The sequence below is a fragment of the Cervus elaphus genome, chromosome 15 (assembly GCF_910594005.1).
Source record: "Cervus elaphus chromosome 15, mCerEla1.1, whole genome shotgun sequence".
NCBI classification, from domain to species: domain Eukaryota; kingdom Metazoa; phylum Chordata; class Mammalia; order Artiodactyla; family Cervidae; genus Cervus; species Cervus elaphus.
In genome coordinates, this window is record NC_057829.1 from 86,484,043 (window position 1) to 86,503,215 (window position 19,173).

At 48.8% G+C, this 19,173-nt stretch overlaps 2 protein-coding genes across 10 annotated transcripts in view; one reads left to right on the forward strand and one right to left on the reverse strand.

The window, feature by feature from the left end:
- ZRANB1 (zinc finger RANBP2-type containing 1) overlaps positions 1-8,223 on the forward strand; it is a 72,488-nt gene extending 64,265 nt beyond the window's left edge. For 4 of the 5 annotated variants that reach the window (XM_043926087.1, XM_043926090.1, XM_043926088.1 and 1 more), the window contains 4 exons: positions 1,571-1,691; positions 3,453-3,582; positions 3,688-3,917; positions 5,035-8,223. In XM_043926087.1, coding sequence (XP_043782022.1) covers positions 1,571-1,691; positions 3,453-3,582; positions 3,688-3,917; positions 5,035-5,253 — 700 coding nt within the window. In that variant the 3' untranslated portion in view covers positions 5,254-8,223. The remainder of the gene's footprint in view (positions 1-1,570; positions 1,692-3,452; positions 3,583-3,687; positions 3,918-5,034) is intronic. The other variant, XM_043926091.1, reaches the window with a different exon arrangement.
- Positions 8,224-8,461: 238 nt separating this feature from the next.
- Positions 8,462-19,173, reverse strand: part of CTBP2 (C-terminal binding protein 2) — a 170,818-nt gene continuing 160,106 nt past the window's right edge. For 4 of the 5 annotated variants that reach the window (XM_043926093.1, XM_043926094.1, XM_043926096.1 and 1 more), the window contains 6 exons: positions 16,348-16,554; positions 12,885-13,099; positions 12,576-12,706; positions 11,905-12,032; positions 11,266-11,383; positions 8,462-9,859 (listed from right to left, as the gene is read on the reverse strand). In XM_043926093.1, coding sequence (XP_043782028.1) covers positions 9,679-9,859; positions 11,266-11,383; positions 11,905-12,032; positions 12,576-12,706; positions 12,885-13,099; positions 16,348-16,554 — 980 coding nt within the window. In that variant the 3' untranslated portion in view covers positions 8,462-9,678. The remainder of the gene's footprint in view (positions 9,860-11,265; positions 11,384-11,904; positions 12,033-12,575; positions 12,707-12,884; positions 13,100-16,347; positions 16,555-19,173) is intronic. The other variant, XM_043926095.1, reaches the window with a different exon arrangement.

A 19,173-nucleotide genomic window follows, 5' to 3' on the forward strand; every position in this document is an offset into this window, starting at 1 on the left:
TGCAGAAAAGCTCTCTGAGATTTTGATAGAAATTGCACTGAATGTGGAGATTAATTTGGGGAGTATTATCAAATAGATTGTTGAGTCTTATCATCCATGATCCTGAAGTTGACTTTTGAATGTTAAGCCAAACTTGTATTGCTGTCTCACTTAGTCTCATGTTCCTGGATTTGTGTGCATGTCTGAGCCAGGTAGATTGACAGTTTAGGTCTTTGTGTGGTGGGTATGATTTTAAAATATATTTTTGAACCCCTTTATTCTGCATCTTCTTTAGTTTGAGTGCAGTCATCATTTCTGGCAAACTTAGTTGTCTCAATATTAAAATGATTTTAGGAACTAACCAAGAAATTTCTTATCACATACATCTTTCAGTTTGTAATAACTTTCTGTTTCACAATAATTCTCCCGAACTGATATCAAAACAATGTATTTTGTCATTTTGTGCATTAAAATATATTTCTGTATATCTTAGGTATTTTAAAAGAGGGATATCCATATTTTATTTTTAAACATTTGGCATTGAAATTTACATTCCTGACTTATACAGAAAAAAACCTGTGGTTACTGGAAATAGAAAAAAGTTTTTTTCTAATCAAGAGTTAAGCCTCTAACATTCTATTTTAAATCTAAAATAACATTAATTTACTTTTTACAAAACCTTGCATTAAGTTAAAGAAACATGTGACACTAAGACATTTAATACCTTAACTTTTCAACAATAGCAAGAGAATGTTTTCTGATGTTTTGATTCTTTCACCTAGATTTCAAGTACAAAGAAGTATTGGGGATTTATAGTTCATTACATGTGAGAGGATTGTAATGTTACAAACTGGTAACAGTTTGTAATCTGTTACTGGTTAATCTGTCTTCAGAGGCTTTTGCTGGCTTGTTTGTAAGACAGTGGATCATAGTTTTCAATGTAATTATATCTGGCTTTATTTAATTGTATACTTGATGTTATAAAGAAAAAGAATGTTTTGTTTTAGTAATTCAGTCTACCAGTGGCCTAGTTTGATTTTTAATCTTCATGATTTATTAGGCTGAAGTATTAAAGAGGTATTAAGCATAAAGAGGGGATTATTTTTGTAGTTGCATTTTTTTATTATGTGATATTTGAATAATTTTATGTAATGAAATCTCAAGGAAGTGATTTTGATATTCTCGTAAACACATGGGCTATTTCTAAGTCTGTGACCAAGTAGTGGATACTATTCATTAATGGAGTAAAGTGTCTTTGATTTTATCCAAACTCTCAGATGATTTTGAGTGTTTTTCTTTTTCTTTTGTAAACCAGTAGTATACAGTTGAAATCAGCAGTTCTTGTCATTAGTGTTTGAAGTTCTGATGAAAGTTTGGTGGGTGGTGAATCAGATTATGTCTGAAGATATGTTAAAAAATGTCTGCTAGCAGAATGGAGGCATTTTTAATTTGAAAATTTTACTTCAAGCCAGGTAAAATGAATTATTAAATCTCTGCTTATGAAGTGCTTAAAGACTATGTTAAATAAATGATTAGAACATTAAATGAACTGTTTATAGAAAGGCTTCTTTTTTACTGTGTTGCTTTTTAGGTTTTACACACGTTGGAAAGATTGGGAGTCCTGGTATTCTCAGAGCTTTGGTTTACATTTTTCCTTGAGAGAAGAACAGTGGCAAGAAGACTGGGCATTTATACTGTCTCTTGCTAGTCAGGTAAGAATGCTTCCAGGCATGTTGCTTCTCTGAAGAAAGTGAGGCAGCTGCTCTGCATGCCGTGGTTTTACAGTGAGACCACGTCAGAGCAGGGTGTACAGAGGAGAGTCGTGGACTTGGCATCAGGTGACTCGGCTTCCACTGACTGCTGTTTATTAGCTCTGTGACCATAGGCCTCACTGCTGAACAGGGAGGGCAGTATGTTTTTATATTAAGTGATTAAAAAACTGTCAAAATGAAAGTTTTACTTGGTGATTCTAACCTCTTAACTATTTCCTCAGATTGCTCTTCAGTTATGTTGTCCTCACGGAGAGGTAGCTTTTGGGGATTGACATATACGCACTGCTACATATAAAATAGATAACTAAAGACCGACTGTATAGCATGGGGAACTCTGTAATGATCTTTATAGGAAAAGAATCTAAGAAAGAGTAGATGTATGTGTATGTATAAATGATTTCACTTTACCGCAGAAACTAGCACAACATTGTAAATAAACTATACTCAAATAAAAATTTAAAAAATGGCGGCTTTATGCCTGCTTTACCCACCTATGGTCAGTTCCCGTTCCATGTCAAGATCACTCACTGAAAATGGGCACTCCTGTGCTGATGGGGCTTTCTCAGGCCCCTGAGGATCAAGCTGTGGTCTTCGTAGGGCTCCCGCACTGATGCTCTGTCCACGTGAGGAAGGCCAAGGAGAAGGTTCCGTGGACAGAAGTGATTTGGAATGAACTTGTATAGATGTGTTGAGTTGTCCTCAGACTCATGCTAGTTTTGTGAAGTGTTATTAATATACTTCCCTCATAGCTCAATTGGTAAAGAATCTGCCTGCAATTCGGGAGACCCCAGTTTGACTCCTGGGTCGGGAAGATCCGCTGCAGAAGGGATAGGCTACCCACTCCAGTGTTCTTGGGCTTCCCTGGTGGCTTAGCTGGTGAAGAATCCACCTGCAGTGCGGGAGACCTGGGTTTGATCCCTAGGTTGGGAAGATCCCCTGGAGAAGGGAAAGGCTACCCACTCAAGTATTCTGGCCTGGAGAATTCGATGGACTATATATATATAGTCCATGGGGTCTCAAAGAGTTGGACACAACTGATCGACTTTCACTTTCATTAATATACTAAACTGTAAAGTTCATGTATATGCACAACAAATCACTTCTTTTCTTTGCAGAAAACACCATAATTCATTAGTACCATGTGAGGGAAGTCCCTTCTGTCTTTGGGCCATTTGGGCGGGGTTCACCCTTTGGTACATGTCTCAGACATGTACCTGCTATAAAGGTGCTGTCAGAACCCTTGCTGAGGGAAGGAGACCAGTTGAGTATTCTTGTGTTAGGTGATGTGGCCATTTGCAAGCTGTTTGTATTCCTGTGAGACAATCAAGCTCATCTTTTCACTTCCGGAGGTCCCTGTTGTAGGTAGTACTTTCATGAGGAACTTAACCGGAAGGCAGTTATATAAATAAAACTTCCTTTGCTGTCTTAATCTCTTATTCCTCAGATCAATATTTAACCAAATCTGTTCTTGAGTTTTGGATAGCAAAGGATATCTGTATATAAACTTTGCAGATTTCTTTTATTGGACTTTTCCTATTTGAGGAATCACTCTTCAGCTTGACAGTAGTATTATTGTATTTTTTTTTTTTAATGAATGGAGATAGTGTGCTGAAGGAGGGCAGCATTTTATACATGTCAGTTTTCCAGGGTGGTAGTGGATGTTTTAAAGAGAAATTCTTTCTTTTGTTTTGTTCTGTACAGCCTGGAGCAAGTTTGGAGCAGACCCACATTTTTGTACTTGCACATATTCTTAGACGACCAATTATAGTTTATGGAGTAAAATATTATAAAAGTTTTCGGGGAGAAACGTTAGGATATACTCGGTTTCAAGGTAAACCATTATCATTAGTATTTTGGAACTTTCTTGTTTATTATTTTAAGGCACATTGCAGTCACATCCTGAAAATCCCATTGTGATTTTCTTCCCTCTCTCCAGGTGTGTATTTGCCTTTGTTGTGGGAACAGAGTTTTTGTTGGAAAAGTCCGATTGCTCTGGGCTATACAAGGGGCCACTTCTCTGCTTTGGTTGCCATGGAAAATGATGGCTATGGTAACCGAGGTGCTGGTGCTAACCTGAACACCGATGATGATGTCACCATCACATTTCTGCCTCTGGTTGACAGTGAGAGGAAGTTACTCCATGTGCACTTCCTTTCTGCTCAGGAGGTAAGACACCTGTTTCTCGAATTAACTACTTAAAGTAGCAGCACTGTGCCAGAACCCGGCCTTGTGTGTCTTTCGGGTGCGGTGTTATCTGTACTACCACTTCAGTTTTGAATTTGAATTTGGCCATCACTTTCTGTAAATACTGGTCAGACAGACTGAAATGTACCTTTTCAGAACAGCTGTGTAGGGTGTGTTGTGTGGAGATAAAGCAGTGAAGATACAAGTCTATGCCTTCAGGTAGTGATGAGTGCTGAGGAGAAGGAAAAGATGGGGTGAGGGGGAAGGGAGGGATGGGGTGCAGGGTGTCTGTGCCTGTACTGGCTGGGGGTAAGGTAAGGTGTCCCTGAGGAGGTGGCACCTGAATTGAGACTTCAAGAGAAAGGAGTCTTGCAAAAACTGGGGGAGGAGAATTGTAGCAGAGGGAATTGAAAGGCCAGTGTGGCTTGTGGGGACTGGGCGAAGGGGGGGGAGAGGAGGCTGAGGCCATGGGGCGGCCGTCAGCAGTCTCTTAAATCTTTCTGACTTTTACTCTGGATGCTCAGGTGAGACTAGGTACCTGGGCAGTGGTGGAAGTGGCAGGTGGGAGCTCCCTGGAGCCGCAGGGAAGTGGTGAGGTGTGAAAGAACACTCGCAGAAAACCTATTTTCTTATAAAAAGCATTGCTCTTTTATTTAATATACTGGTAATTATTATAAAACTTTTATAAGCATTACATTAAGAAAAAAATTCATAGATAATTTCTGTAACTTCACCCTATACATAACTTTCTGAGCAAACTTACCTTGTTCTTTTTGAAGCTGCAGCTTTTCTTTCTAGTCTTTTCTTTGCCAGAATCAATTTATTGGATAACACTTGCTTTTTGCCGTTATATCAAAGGAACTTATCACTAGGCTGTTCTTCCCTCTAGGTTTGTCTGTGAATTTTCAAGTTGATATTTTTTTCCTGTTTAACCGTAAGGTTTTAAACATAAAATTGATGAGGGTAGAAACCATGTCGAAATACTTCGTTGCTCCGGCCCTTTGATTAATCATACCAGCTGTAGGTCTCTCTGAAGTTGTTGCTGCCAGGCCTCTGATCTGCCTCATTCCTTTCCCTTCTCTTCGCGTCCCCCTCAAAGCTAGGTAACGAGGAGCAGCAAGAGAAGCTGCTCCGGGAGTGGCTGGACTGCTGTGTGACGGAGGGGGGCGTTCTCGTGGCCATGCAGAAGAGCGCTCGGCGGCGGAGTCACCCCCTGGTCACGCAGATGGTGGAGAAGTGGCTTGACCGCTACCGGCAGATCCGGCCCTGTACATCCCTGTCTGATGGAGAGGAAGACGAAGATGATGAAGATGAATGAAAAAAAAAATCTGAGAACAGAAGACCAGGGTATCCGCTCTGTGGGGGACCCCACTTGAGTGTGTTGCTCCAAGCAGAGCACACAGCGTGGAGTGAAGCGAACCTGGCATCTGCTTGGAAGGGTTTCCTCTGATCCACACCCAACAGAGCCGATGTGTCTGCTGCAGAGGAGACAGAGAGCTTTGGACTACAGTTTGTAAAAAAGAAAAAAACTAATTTTATTAAGACAGAACTTTTTTCCTTTCAGATTGTAAATCTGTCTGTAAATGTAACGCATGTGGTTGTGTAAGAAGTTGTGTAATAGGACAAGTTGTACCAGCATCTTCATATTATTGAGAAGTTTTTCCAGCATGGGCACCTCCAAAAGCACATGGCAGGTCACTCTTTGTTCCTTTGAGATAATTCTTTTTAAAGTAGAACCTGGCATTCTACTTCCATCTTAAAAGATCCATTTTACATTCTGTCTCACTAGAGCTCATTAGAGATTTGGAAACTTTTTGTACAAATTATCCATAGCAAAACATAAAAATAAAAACAAGCTTTTATTTTTTATTAGTAATTTAGCTCCTGTTGTGCCCAATAAAATCAAATCTTTAAGGAACAAACTGTAAGGAAAGTCAGAATTTTTTATTGAGTGAACTTCATGTAGACATCGTTCCCTTGTTTGGAAAAGGGTTTTGGTTTCTCTTATTTTGTCTCTTTCAGTTTCTGATAAGCCGCCTTTCAGTATTTAGGTATTTATTTGTTTGGAAGAGTGCTCTTAAATTGAGGCTTCCTCCACCAGACTCTGGGCAGCAGTCTCCTTGTGAGTAGTTACCCCGTGGATGTACATTAGGGCAGCAGTTGGGGAGCTGGCCCACTCGAACTGAATGAATTATGTGAAATCTGCTCACTTGCCTCTGTGGACATTAGACTCCCAAGTTGCTGTGCAGAGGGTCTTTGGATTCTTTATCATCAACTCTGCTTTAAGCAAATTGTGTTAGAAAGGCATGCCTTTGCTTGGGCTAATTGCGAATTTCCGTTCAGAATAGAATAAAGATTTTAAGAATGCAGTAAGGTGGTTAAATGCATTGTATAATGAATTTCTCAGTGACTAGTCTGAGAATTTTTGCATGTTGGTTAATTGTGGCCATTCTTATTTAAAGTTATAACTATAATCTTAGGTAGAAAAACTTTCTATGAAAAGTATTATTTGACCACTTCAGGTATACATTCAATACTGGGTAAAAATTTCAGACTTATCTCAGGAACACAGAAAGACTTAGTGTCCTGATAAGCACTTTGTAGAGTATTGATGTGGCAAGGAATTTCAAACACACATACACACACACTCTTTCCCTTTGATAAAAAGGCTGTGAAAACCTTTAAATATTTGCTTCTTGTTTTCTTCTAAGTTCTATTTAGATGGTATTGAAATGTGCACAACCTCAGATTTGATGCTGAAATACTAAAACTAGTAAAATACCTGTGAGATGTCATTTCTTTAGTTCTTTCTTCCCTCCTTGAAAGGCGTTCCCAGGATGAAAGAATCGCTGCTGCTGCATGCTAAAACTTGCAGGAAAAATATTTGCATTTGGATTCCATATAAATGAATTTTGATATAATATTGGTATGTTACTGTTTCAAGGGGCCGATGTTTTCTTACAAAATTGACATTCTGGTTTGCTTTCGTTTTGGACAGTAATTAAGCAAGGATTTAGAAGGCTGCCATTCTGACTACTTAGCATAGCATCCCTATGAACTTTTTTTCATATATAGGGAGAATTCTGTAGTGGCCAGACAACCCATTCCGGTTGCGGTTAAGCCAGTTGAAGAAGCCAAAGAGAAAGGTCTGAGGGAGAAGCGTCTGGTGGCTAGGGTCTCCAGGACAGTCAGTGCTGTTCGGGGAGCTGCAGCTTGGGCTCCGGCCTCCGTGTGCTGTGTCTGCTGAGCGGTGTGTCCCCCGAGGTGCCTCTTTATTTATTTATTTATTTATAGACCAGGGACCCTGGCCATGTCTAGCCTAACAGGTACAGCATTCTTCCCTGTGGGAAAGAACTATATATGTGTGTGTGTGTGTGTATGTATGACTCCAGTTCCTAGGCTCCAGACGGGGTGGAGCTTTAAATGGTTTTCACAGCAGATTGGCTGGTAAAGGCTAACATTTTGGTGAGTCAGCGCTGTGCTAAGCTCTTGAACTATCAGCCATAACTATGGTCCCAAGACAGAATTTGCAGTCCTTTCTCAGATTCCATGTGGCGGGGTGACAGATGACTCTGGACAGTAACACCTTAACCGTATGGACTTGACTTTACGGTTCCTCTTCTTGGGAGAATGCAGTGTGGTGGTTTCTGTTCTAATTCAAAGCCATGGATTTGGACCTGCCTTTCCATGTTTTTGGCTCTTAGGCTCATCCTGTGACAGACTAGTCTGTGTTAAGGGAATACTGCTGTGCGTAGGCAGTTGGGGTCTCCTTGGTGTGCAAATGTCATCCCTGCACAGATTACCCGTTTGACAAGTGGTTATGAAGATGACAGTGAACCGCCGCTCCACTCCCTGGAGTGATGATATAGGTCAGTAACTATGCGCTCCACCTTGATCCACGTCAGTCAGGTGGTTTTAATGTAATTTTTCATGGGAGAGTTGGGATGGGACCACCACCTTAAAATGAGTGAGGAGGTTGATGTTTTCAGTTGCCATGACTTTTTTTTAATGGAAAGAGGCGGGGCAGTTGTAAAGGTGTTTGATATCTGGACTTGTTGGACTTAACCAGCATTTACAAAAGGGATTTAATGCTATTTAAGAAAGGAAGATTCATTAAATCAACTGAAAGTTCTTAACACATGAAAATGACTGATGTTAATTATTTTGCAACATTTCTTTGTAAATATCATTTACAAACAATTTTTTGAGATTCACCTCCCTTCCTGCATTAATGCTTGGGTCAGGTAATTTTACTTTTGGGTAAATTAAAATCAAAACTAAAACTTGACCAGTTTTGTTTCTTGAATTGACTTAGTTCTAACCCACCCATTTCTTCCTAAGGATGGACATGTGTGAAGTTTTGGTTTATCACATGAAGTAATTACCAGCATTCTTGAGTCTGGTTATGAAATAGATAGGAAAGTATTGTTAATCTTTGAACCTGGGAATAACGAGTTGGGAAGGGGCTAATTGAAAATGCAGTTAACATCTCGAGAGAACTTTTACATTAGTGAGATGTACTTGAATTTCAAAGCTTAACAGAAATTTTTATTACTTTTTATTGAAAACTGCACTGAACGCTAAATGTCCACCTTTACAATAAACAAATACAGTAACGGTAACTCACACTAAAACAAAACATATTTCTGATAGCCATTATTTTTCTGTTTGGGACAGTTTTAAAGGTTTTTTTTTTTTGTCACAAAAACAGGAATGTACCTATACAAAGGCTCAAAATAGGCCATCTTTTAAACAAAAAGGCGATGATTCACAAAAGACTATGAATATAACATGTAACTAGTTGATACAAATCTAATAGGATTTGTTAAAATCAGTCACATCTAATAACACACCTGAAGTGTTCTTGTATAAAATATCACGTGAAGAAAAGAAGACTTTATCAATGTCTAAAAAAGTGGGTTTGTTCATAGACAATCTGACAAGTTACCATAAAAAGTGTTTCCTGAGACATAAGGAAATGCAACATTATTCTTCTTGAACCCTTTCAGTTCAAGACTTTCCACTCAATAAAATAGCTGAGGATCTGAAACTGAGAAAATATATTTGAGTACAAACAGCTTGTGAAACTTAATACTTTTTTCTTTTTTTGCATCATCAGAGGGTTCTACTGAACTCACAATCAACGTGCCCGCTCAGTATGCAGTTCAGATGGGAGAGAATCCTCTGCACAGGAGCCTGTACTGTCTTCAATCCTGTGCTTGCGGTGTCTAACACAGGCAGACAGCTTCCTCCCCATTCTGCAGTAATTTAATCTTCCTATTAGCAAAAGAGGTAACCAGCCCCGTGGACCGAAGGGACTAGAGTCATAGGGTGGGGATTTCCTCTTAATATTTTATTTTGATGTTTGGAACTCTTGATGCAACATTCTAGAGCAAGGTGTTCAGGACCTCCTGTGCCCAAGGGACTGATAAAGGAAAAAGATCTATTTATTCTTTGTGATTTGATGCACAGATGAAAAACTTAACACACAATAACAGAAGTTGGTCGTTAATAAATCACGTCCTAGTCTCTTTCAGCGCTTCCGCAAGCAGACGACGACATCTTCAGTTTTCCCACGTCTCGGCTTCTAGCTCTTTTGTGGTTGTAACACTGCAACGTCAATGATGCATATGTCCAGAATCAGTTAAAAAGACTGTCAAAATTCCTTTTCTCTTAGTTCATTTATTTTTCACTGTCTCTTGGTCCCAGGTGTATCTGAATGATTACCTTTCGTCACTCGCTGCTATTGCTCGTTGGGGTGCTCTCGATTGTCCCCGTGTTTCGTGGGCTGGTTGGGAGAGGGAGCTTGGGAGGGATGTGCCACTGTGGGGAGGTTGTGGGTCACCGGGATGCCTCCGGGGATGATCCCTTCCATGGCAGCAGGAAGTCCTCCCGGAGCCACGCCCACGATGCCTGGCGGGTATCTGAGGAGCACACGAGAGAAAGGGCTGGTTAAGTTCAGGGTCAGGAAGCTGCCGACCTCTTGGGCTCTGCCTTTTTTATGGAATATATATCTATAAATATAATAATTTACCTCCAAAGCAAGGAGAAATCCACACAGATGTCAGTGTTTAAATTTCCTAATTCATAAACAGTGAAACACTAATTTTGTAGCTTTTAGACGACATAACCCATACTAACTGTTTTTGGGCAAACTGGGTTGCATTGGGTAAGCATTTTTGTATGAAACAGACTCGAGTTCTCGGGGTCTATTGTTATCAATGGATCTAATGATTTCCTAACAGCATGGGCTTCCCTTGTGGCTCAGCTGGTAGAGAATCTGCCTGCAATGCGGGAGACCTGGGTTCAATCCCTGGGTTGGGACAATCCTCGGGAGAAGGGAAAGGCCAACCACTCCAGTGTTCTGGCCTGGAGAATTCCATGGACTGTTTGACTATACAGAGTCAGACACCACTGAGCGACTTCCACTTCACTAACAGCATGAAGTACACTTACTAGGTGGGACGGTTGGTCATGTGTTCCTGGTAACCTGAGATGCGGAAGGGTAGCAGGGGAGATGGTGAGCTGGCCGTGGGCTGGAGGCCTGCCCCCCTGAAGGTAACCTGGAGGGCAGCTGAAGGTGGGTTCGTCTTATACTGCAGGCACAAGGATGGCTGTGTGTGTAAGCGGTGCACAAACGTGGCTCAGTACATTCACATTTTTTCAGGACAGAATGTACTTATGAGGCAGGGGCTTTAGTATTATCTGAGTAACGCAACCCTTCACACTTGGGGTGAAGGGGATGGTGTTTCCCTCTGGAAGCTATGCTACCCCTCATCTTATGGCCTGTGACAGTGACTCTGGTCATGGACCACCCAAGGGGACTCTTGACAGACAGGATCCCTGTGAGCTGCAAGCCCCTCCAGCACAAGCAGTTTTCCTAGGGGCCAAGGAGCCTTGCTGTGTCCAGAGGAATGATTAGGATGTGACCCTTAAAGGGTACTGGGGAATCCAATCTGGGGCTGGGCTCAAGTGAGGCTTGAAAATGCTTATGAGGATAAAACACAAGTGCGACTTTAATAGAACCTGTGAAATGTAAATAAAGCCATGGGGCCTGGGAAGAAATAGCTCCACCTGCCCAGAGCAGGAGCTTTCATGTACAGGTCCTGTTACACACACTAAATATTTAATCACATCCTGGCAGTGGTTCAAAGTCTGGATCCTTTAAAATAGGAATTCCAATTCTAGGCTCTGCCCCAAAATTTAAATTTGCTCCACAGAAACCAGGGATGAGGGGAAGGGACGGGGACCGGATTTCCCGCCAGTGCTTGGCTTTCTGCCCCCGATCCCCACCCCTGGGGAGCAGGGATCTGGCCATTCCTCTCCTCACCTGTATGTGGCACCATTGAGCTCTGGATGAATTGCTTGCTGATCTATTACTGACCAGGGAGCTGTTGTGACAAAGAATTCCTTGTTCACACAGTTTCTTAAGCTCTCTGGGATGCGACCTGGAATAAGATGATTGAAATTAATCATACAATGAAGTTTAAATATTATACTTAGCTGTTTTGGGGGAACAACTACCATGCTAGTCTCTCTACTTTTAAAAAAGACTTCGTGATGTGGACCATTTTAAAGGTCTTGGTTACAATACTGTGTATGTTTTGGTTTTCTGGCCACAAGGCACACGGGAATCTTTGCTCCCGACCAGGGATCAAACCCGCACACCCTACACTGGAAGGCAAAGTCTCAACCACTAAGTTTCTGACTCATTAATAGGCAGGGCTGGCTCTTAAAATTTCCCAACATATGACCTGTTCCAGGGTCTGAGCCATATGGGTCCCTCAGCCTAATAGAAGGGCGGCTTCCCCTCCAGGCCCGCAAAACTTCACATTGGCTAATACAAAAGGGGATTGGTTTCCTCTGAAAGAAGCACGGCCCAGTTCATTCACATTTTTTCGACTTGACCCCTAAAAGCAATTCCTGCCCACAGCAAGCCCTCTCACCCCTGCGTCTGAGGCCTGCTCACCTGTGATGGCCCGGCGGATCTCGGTGGCGGCTGCCTCCCGCATCTCCAGTGAGGCTTGCTCACTATACCAGGCTGTGTGGGGAGTACAGATGAGATTCGGTGCATCTTTCAAGGGACCCTGAGCAAAGCTGGGTGAAGGTACAAAAACACAGGAAATAAGATGAGTGCACATCACTCCCTGTCCGACTGGTCAAAAGGGAGCTTTTTGGCCATGGGGGATGTTAGCTAATGCAGATAAAACAGGGATTCTGCAGTCTGTTTTCTAGGGGTTTGGGACTTCCAGAACACACTCATACAACTGCTTTGTAATTACACTGTCAGGAGTACTCGGGAAGAGGAAACAGTGCTATGGAGGACTGGCCGGCCTGCCTCTCACCAGGACGGTCGGGCTGTGGACACAGCCTGCTCTCCATCACTCTTTTTCTGCCTGCCCCCTTTCTGGTGATCTTTGGGGAGAACTTCCAGCCCTTTTACCCTTAGTGAGAATACAGCACAGCCCTTAGAAGAACGGAGTCCTTTAGCCTCCGGTTAAAGCCTCCTCCCCAGGACGTGTCTGGGCAGCTGCCCCAAGTTCACAGCGAGGAGTCGGGTGAGGACCTGGGTCCTACAAGTCCGTGTGTGTGAGTCCTGAGGTCCAGCTGCAAACATCTCCACAGTCTCCCCAAACCAACCTGAAAGGCTCCGACTCGTGCACATCGAGGGCCGCCCCTCGTATCCTGCCTTCTTTGAGGGCTTGGGCTAAGGCTTTCTCATCCACCAGTCCGCCGCGGGCCGCGTTCACTAGGAAGGCGCCTTGCCTCATCTGGGGGGTGGGGGGGGGCGGGAGAGAAGCTGGTGAGCAGATGCTGCCCCCTCGGGAGGTGCCGGTACCGAGGTTTCAGGAGGAAAGTGGGGCTGCAGTGGAGGCTGGTGGGTCCAAGGACATTTCCCATTTCCCCTTTCATCCTGAGAGAAGTTCTCCAGTGTCTGTCCCCATTTACCTGCTTTATGGTGAAGTCATTGATGAGGTGGTGGTTATGTTCATTGAGATTGCAGTGCAGGGAGACGCAGTCGCTCTGGTACAGTAAGTCCTGCAGGGTATAGACCCTCTGCACGCCCAGGGACCGCTCCGTCCCATCCTGCAAGTAGGGGTCATAAAATAGGACGCTGAATCCAAAGGCCTTGGCTCGAACGGCAACCGCCTGCCCTGTGCGACCTGTGCGGAAAGAGAGCGTCCCGGTGAGTGAGGCTGGCCCCTCCTGCCGCTCCTCGTCGCCAGACTGGGGGGCCTTGCGGGGTGCGCCCCATCTCTGCTGCCTGCATTATTTCTGGGACCGGGAACCAGGGCTGGCCGTGCCTGCTGGCAGTGGGACCCAAGCAGTGGTGGCTGCTGGAGGAATCGAACACCCAAGGTTTGGCAGTGCCACGCCAGCACTTCTTCCTGGGTCACTTGGGCAGAAGCCCGGCCAGCTCCTTGGGTGAGCAATGCAATGCTTATCAACTGGGCTTACTCACAGATGTTGCTTTTTTTCAAAAGTCATTATTATGCACATTTTCAAACATAAACATAAGCAGAGCTAACAACCTAGTGGCCCCCACGTGCCTGTCTCCTGCCTCCCAACCACCAGCATCCTCTCCCCTTGTGTTTATCTTTCCCTCCTCGTTTGCTTACGCAGCAGCTTTCTTAAGCTGAGCGTCATCTCCTCATCGCTGTGTGTCACACGGGGACTGTTTTATGTAATTACCACTAGGTGTGTTTGCTCATGAAGGGGGTTAAAATGAGACTGATCACTGCACTCTGGCCTGAGTGCTCATCGCCATGGGGAACCGGTCTGGTGGGGCTGAGAGCTTGTGAGGAGCGCAGGCCGGACCCTCTGGCAAGTCAGCGACATCACCTAACAGGACGCGAAGGCTTCCCTGACTCCCACTGACCCCCCAGGGATGGAGCTTCTTTACTTCCCAGAGCAGTTTTCAGCTTAAACAAAACGGTGTGAATGACGCTTGAAGGGGCTGACGGTTCGGGGACAGCACAGAAGAGATCCTGGTGGGAAGACCACCGCTCCACTGTGCAGGGGGGTAAGGGGACAGGGAGGGCCCCCCCCAGAGGGCGGTGGGCGGTGGACTGGCTCCCCCTCCAGCGGGACCGTCGTCTCAACGGGCAGCACTGGGAACAGCGGCCGTGCTTTGGAGGCGAAGCTTTCAGAAGGTCCTTCAAGAGGGACAGCCGCAGGGGTCACCAGGATACCCCCATGTCAGCCCTCCCCAGGGTCACCACTTACGCTGAAGCAGGAACTACAGCCACACGCGGCAGAGGAGCTGGCGTGACAGGCCGGGAAGAACAAGGGTGACCTAAAGACTCTCCCCTGATGAACCTGATGCACGGACACCGACCCACCACGCGGCTGCCGGGAGCTCACACCCAGCCCTGCTTCGTGGATCCTCGGCCGCCACCCCCCCTCCCCGCCCCGCGTCCTGACGCTTTAAGGGGAGATGGGGTCTGGGTGGCGGCTCCAGGGGCTGAGGGTCACGGCCAGTTTCACCGTTACGTCTCACGGCTCTGCCGCTTGCAAATTCACAGACCCTCATCTTTCCACCGGGGGTTTTCCTGACTAAACTGTACAATACCTGATGATGAATTCTCTGACTGACTTGGTCAAAACCCAGTCTCAGAGAGAGCCCAACTGTCTTGGCCTTAGTGTGCACGTGTACACACACACACACACACGCTGTCACCGACGGCAGGCTTTCCCTCAGACGTTCATGCTCGTCCCCAACCTGGAGGCTGGCCTTGAGCACCGTCCTCAGGCCAGCCCGGGCCGGGGTCAAGCTCGGGACAGCCCGTCCAGGCCCCCACGTGGTGGCATGAACTGTGTTTGGCGGCACCCGCTCCACACTCGGGGGCCTGCTGCCGCAGCTGGGCAGAGTCTTAGGCAAGTGGGTGCTTCCAGCCCCAGACAGCGGGCAGCAGGGGGGCGAGGCTGCCCATGACCAAGTCCCCTCCTGTCTCGAGCCCGCCTGCAGTTCTGGGAAGCTACAGAGACCAGCAGAGTCAGCAGGGAGAAACAGTGTGTATGGGCCACTATGACCGGCAGGGGGGCTTGGTTTACAGCCTGGAGCAGGCGGGCTGGCATCACAAGACTGGCCTTCAGAAGGCTGATGGGGAAGGATACAGCGTGAGAAACAACCCCTCTAAAAACCTGCTGTGATGCCTGGAGTCAGAAGCCATGGAAACAAGTGTTCTTCCACGTGGCCGGGCCACTCACATGGTGAGGCTCTTAATGGTGGCCAGAGCCCACCCGGGGCCCATTCACCCGCTTGAGAACGCATGATGGTCTAAGAACCAGCTCCAAGACCCACCTCCTAGAGCGGCAGGAAGCCCTGCGGCACAAGCAGAGGGTGCTGCGGCTCAGCGCCAGCATTTCTTAGCCCTTTTCTGTCTTCCACTCAAGAAAAAATGAAGCTGGGCTCTTGTAACAAGTTTACCTCCTGAGAGAGTGGTCGATCACCCCTGACACCTGGGCTCTTAGACTCAAGACCCGGGTGCAGGATTCCTGGAAGATGCTCTCTCTCCCTGTTGAAGCTGGCACCATGGCCATCCCAGGGGTCCTGTTATTCAGACACACACAGCCTTCAGGGCTGAGGGTCAGCTTGGGGGAACCTTCTGGAAGCCAAGCCCTGCAGTCAGGACCGACCGCACGGGCTTCTCATGCCTCCTTTGAGTTCTAAGGGGGAGCTGCTGTATATCACTCATCCCCAGTGTACAGATGGGAAGACTGAGGCAGAGAGAGGTCCAGTCCTGGAAGATCTTTGAGACAGAGTTCTTGACCTTCCCTCCAAGGTCACAGAACCAGAAGGAGTAGGGTTGACGAGCAGCAGCAGCAAGCCAGAGCCCCCTCCTGTTTGACTTGGGCCCCTGTGCTGCCTACAGCCAGGCAGTCCGGCTGCTCTCCACCCAATGTGCCCCCCGCCCCCAGCTTCCCACCCGGCTAACCCACCCCAGGCCCGCCCAGAGCGGCCACCTGGGTCTCACGGTTCCCCTGGTGAGTCTTCCAAGCTGATGATCTGACCTGGCTGGAAATCCTTCAGAGACTCCTTGCTCCCACCCCCGCCTGGCACCTCTGGGTGCCCAGCCCACTGCCTAGGTTTCCACCTGGGCACCAGCTGCCATGCGTTCCCCTGCCCTTCACCCTCTGCTCCCTGGGGCGGTCAGGGAGCACGGCCCCTCCCTGGGGACGCCCTCCTGCCGCCTCCTCCCTTTCCCCACACCCATTAGGCGCCATCTTCCAGAAGCAGCCCCCCATCTTCCCTGGGAGTCAGCTCCTGAGCCAGCCTTGACCGCTGACCTCCCAGCCCGGGCAGCCACGGCCCTCCTCTGGCCCAAGAGGGCCTCCTACAGCTGCGGTGAAGCCTCCCAGAGGGTCCCTGCGGCAGCCCCTCCCCGGGCGGTGGGCGGGGCGCACGTACCGAAGCCAATGAGGCCCAGCGTCTCCCCGCGGATGCGCGCGGCCCCCGAGGCGACCTCCCGGATCTGCTCGACGCTCTGCACCCGCGTGCCTTCCCGCAGCGCCTGGTACAGCCAGGTGTTCCGCCGGTACAGGTTAAGGATGTGGCAGATGGTCGAGTCCGCCGTCTCCTCCACCGCCGCGGACGGGATGTTGCACACGGCGATCCCTGGGAAAGAGAAGGCCAGGCGCGCGGATCAGAGCCCTGCGTTCCGTGGGGAAGCGCCAGGGCTCCCAAGCCACCCAGGGTGGCAGCATCGGCCAGTGCAAGCCACTCAGTGCGCGTGTCGTCCCCGCGGGTCAGGTTCTCCAAGAAGACACAGACCCTCTGGCTCTGAGGCCCAGGGGTCTCCAGCCGAACGGTCATCCCAGGAAGATTGCTGTCCAGGGCCTGGCTCACCACCTCCCGCCCACCCAGTGCTTCCAGACCCACCTCTCTGCAGAGTGAGCAGCTGGCCAGCTCTGACCACCCCCCACGTCCAGTGCCACGAAGCCAGCACTGAGGGCCCGCTCCTGACAGGCTGCGGGGCCTGGAGACCCAGAGAGGTTCCTTGCCACGCACGAACTCCTAGATCCTGCTCTCGAGGTGAGGCTGGGATCATGGAGACTGGCCTTTTGTTAAAAATTGTGCTCTAAGAGTCTAAAGTCACGAATGTTTTATTACTTGTTTTTTTAAAACAGGCAAAACGGAAAGGAACACCTTCAAGGCCCGTGGGCTGATCTGTGGTCCAGCCCCACCTTTGTCCTGTGGACCCCAACCCCGTCCCACTCGGGCAGAAAGACCAAGCGACAGGTGCCCCCCGGCTTTTTCAAAGCGTTGCAGGGCAGAGAGCTGCGGCGGAAGACTGAGCCCTCCGGTCTGCGTGAGGCGCAGACGAAGGCCAGGGTCTGCCAGCACTGGGGGGCCTTCGGGGAGGCCTACCCCAGGTCTCAGGCGGGAAGGGCCTGGGCACTGACCTTCCTCACTGGCGGGAGAAGGAGAGGTCAGGTGGGGGAGGGACAGCCCCTCCAGCTGCCCAGCAGGCCTGCGACGACCCCCCGACCCCGTCCCAACAAAGGCCAGAGGCGGCCTCTTAAGCAGCTTTCCAGGAGGGACGCAGGTGTCCAAACGGCCCAGCATGGCGGCCTGGCTGCAAAGGTCCGCCCTGAATCCCAGGCGCAGGAACCCAGGAAACACCAGGGCTACGGCACCGGGCCCCTGCCCGCCTCTGTCTCCCTGGTCAGGGGTGGGGGCACAGGGCACCTGCAGCTGTCCTGCAGAAACAGGACGCGGGACCCACTCTGCGGAGCACCCCCTTCTGTGTCATCACCCCGAGAGGGCTGCCCCGAGCTCCAGGGTCTCGGTGACCCCCCTCCAGGAGGAGCTGCTTTTGCTCTTTGCTCTCACCTGCTGACCTGGGCTAGACTGGACACCAGATCAGCGAGCTTGCCAGAAAGGCTCAGAGGGATGGTGCGCGGTCTGGGCCCGGGCTCTCGCCAGCCGCCGTCCGCCTCATCCTGCTCCTTCCCGGACCCTGGGGTGACACGCCCACTATCTGCCCCAGCCCTAGGGCGCACTCGAGGGGAGCTGCCCTCCTGGGAACACACACCAGGAACCCGCGGCATCGTCTGGAGGGGCAGACCTGGGCCACCTGCTCTTCTGTCCTCATTACAGGTCAGCTGACCGAACAAGTGGCGAAGGGCACGTGGAGACAAAGGCTGGCTGGATGGAGGCCCGGGCTCCTTCTGCAGATTCCACATTTGAAAACGCCCCTTTTCCAACAGCCCAGCAGATGTCCCTGAAGCCGCGCTCTTATCAGATCGAAGAGGGGTCAGTGAAAACTCCACGGACAGGCAGTTTACATCCTCCAACCCAACATCACTGGCCCCTGGCTGGCCTCTGCGGTGGGGGTGGGGTAAGGGCCACGGAGCCCCACTCGAGCATAGCCCCTGCGACTGGCAGGTACCTCCCCCATCCAGCCCACCCCCACCCCAGAGGGATGGCCGGGTCCCGGCAAGGAAGCCCGATGGCACACACGTGCGGGTTGCCGCGCCACGAAGGGCCACGCCGTGGAGACGGGAGGAGGGGGCGCAGGGAAGGGTGCAGAACCCTCGGGGAGTTAGGCCCCACTTTCTCAGTCGCTGCTCAAACTTGGGATCTCAGCTCCATCCAGAGCACAAAGAACGTTTGTTTTCAAACAAAAACATTCTTCTGGCACCAGGGGAAAACGGAAAATTTTAGTTTACATTAGACATGCTTCTGGAGGCTCACGTCCTCCCCAAGCTTCTCTGTGGCGACAAAGAGGAGCTGAGAGTGACTCGGGGCGGACGTGGGAGCCCCCTAGGCCAGACCCCTATCGTGACCTTTCTCCCCTGTCAAGTGAACCCCAGCGAAGAGGGTTGAGATGCTGGAGACTTGCCAGGGGGCACCCAGAAAAAACCAAGATCGATCTTCTGAGCCACCTGCCACGAGGCACCCCACTCGGGATGGGGGAGGGGAGGAACAGAACCTGTGGGGCAGGGACCACCTCCTGCTTTTTCCTCGGGGGTCACCTGGGCGGCCAGTCCAACCTGCTGGGGCCCAAACTCCCAGACCACCTGCCAGGTCGCACAACAGGCCGGTGCCCTCATGAAGAATCAAATCAGACTCAGCACCACTCAGAACAGGCGCCCCTGGGGCCAGGTTTCCCGCTTCCTGCTCGTGCCCATAAAACTCCTCCTGCGGCTTAGGAACTGGGTGCGGCCCCGATGCACGCAGGGGAACTCACCGCTGGAACTAACCCGAGCCTGGGGCCTCATCGGGGAGCTG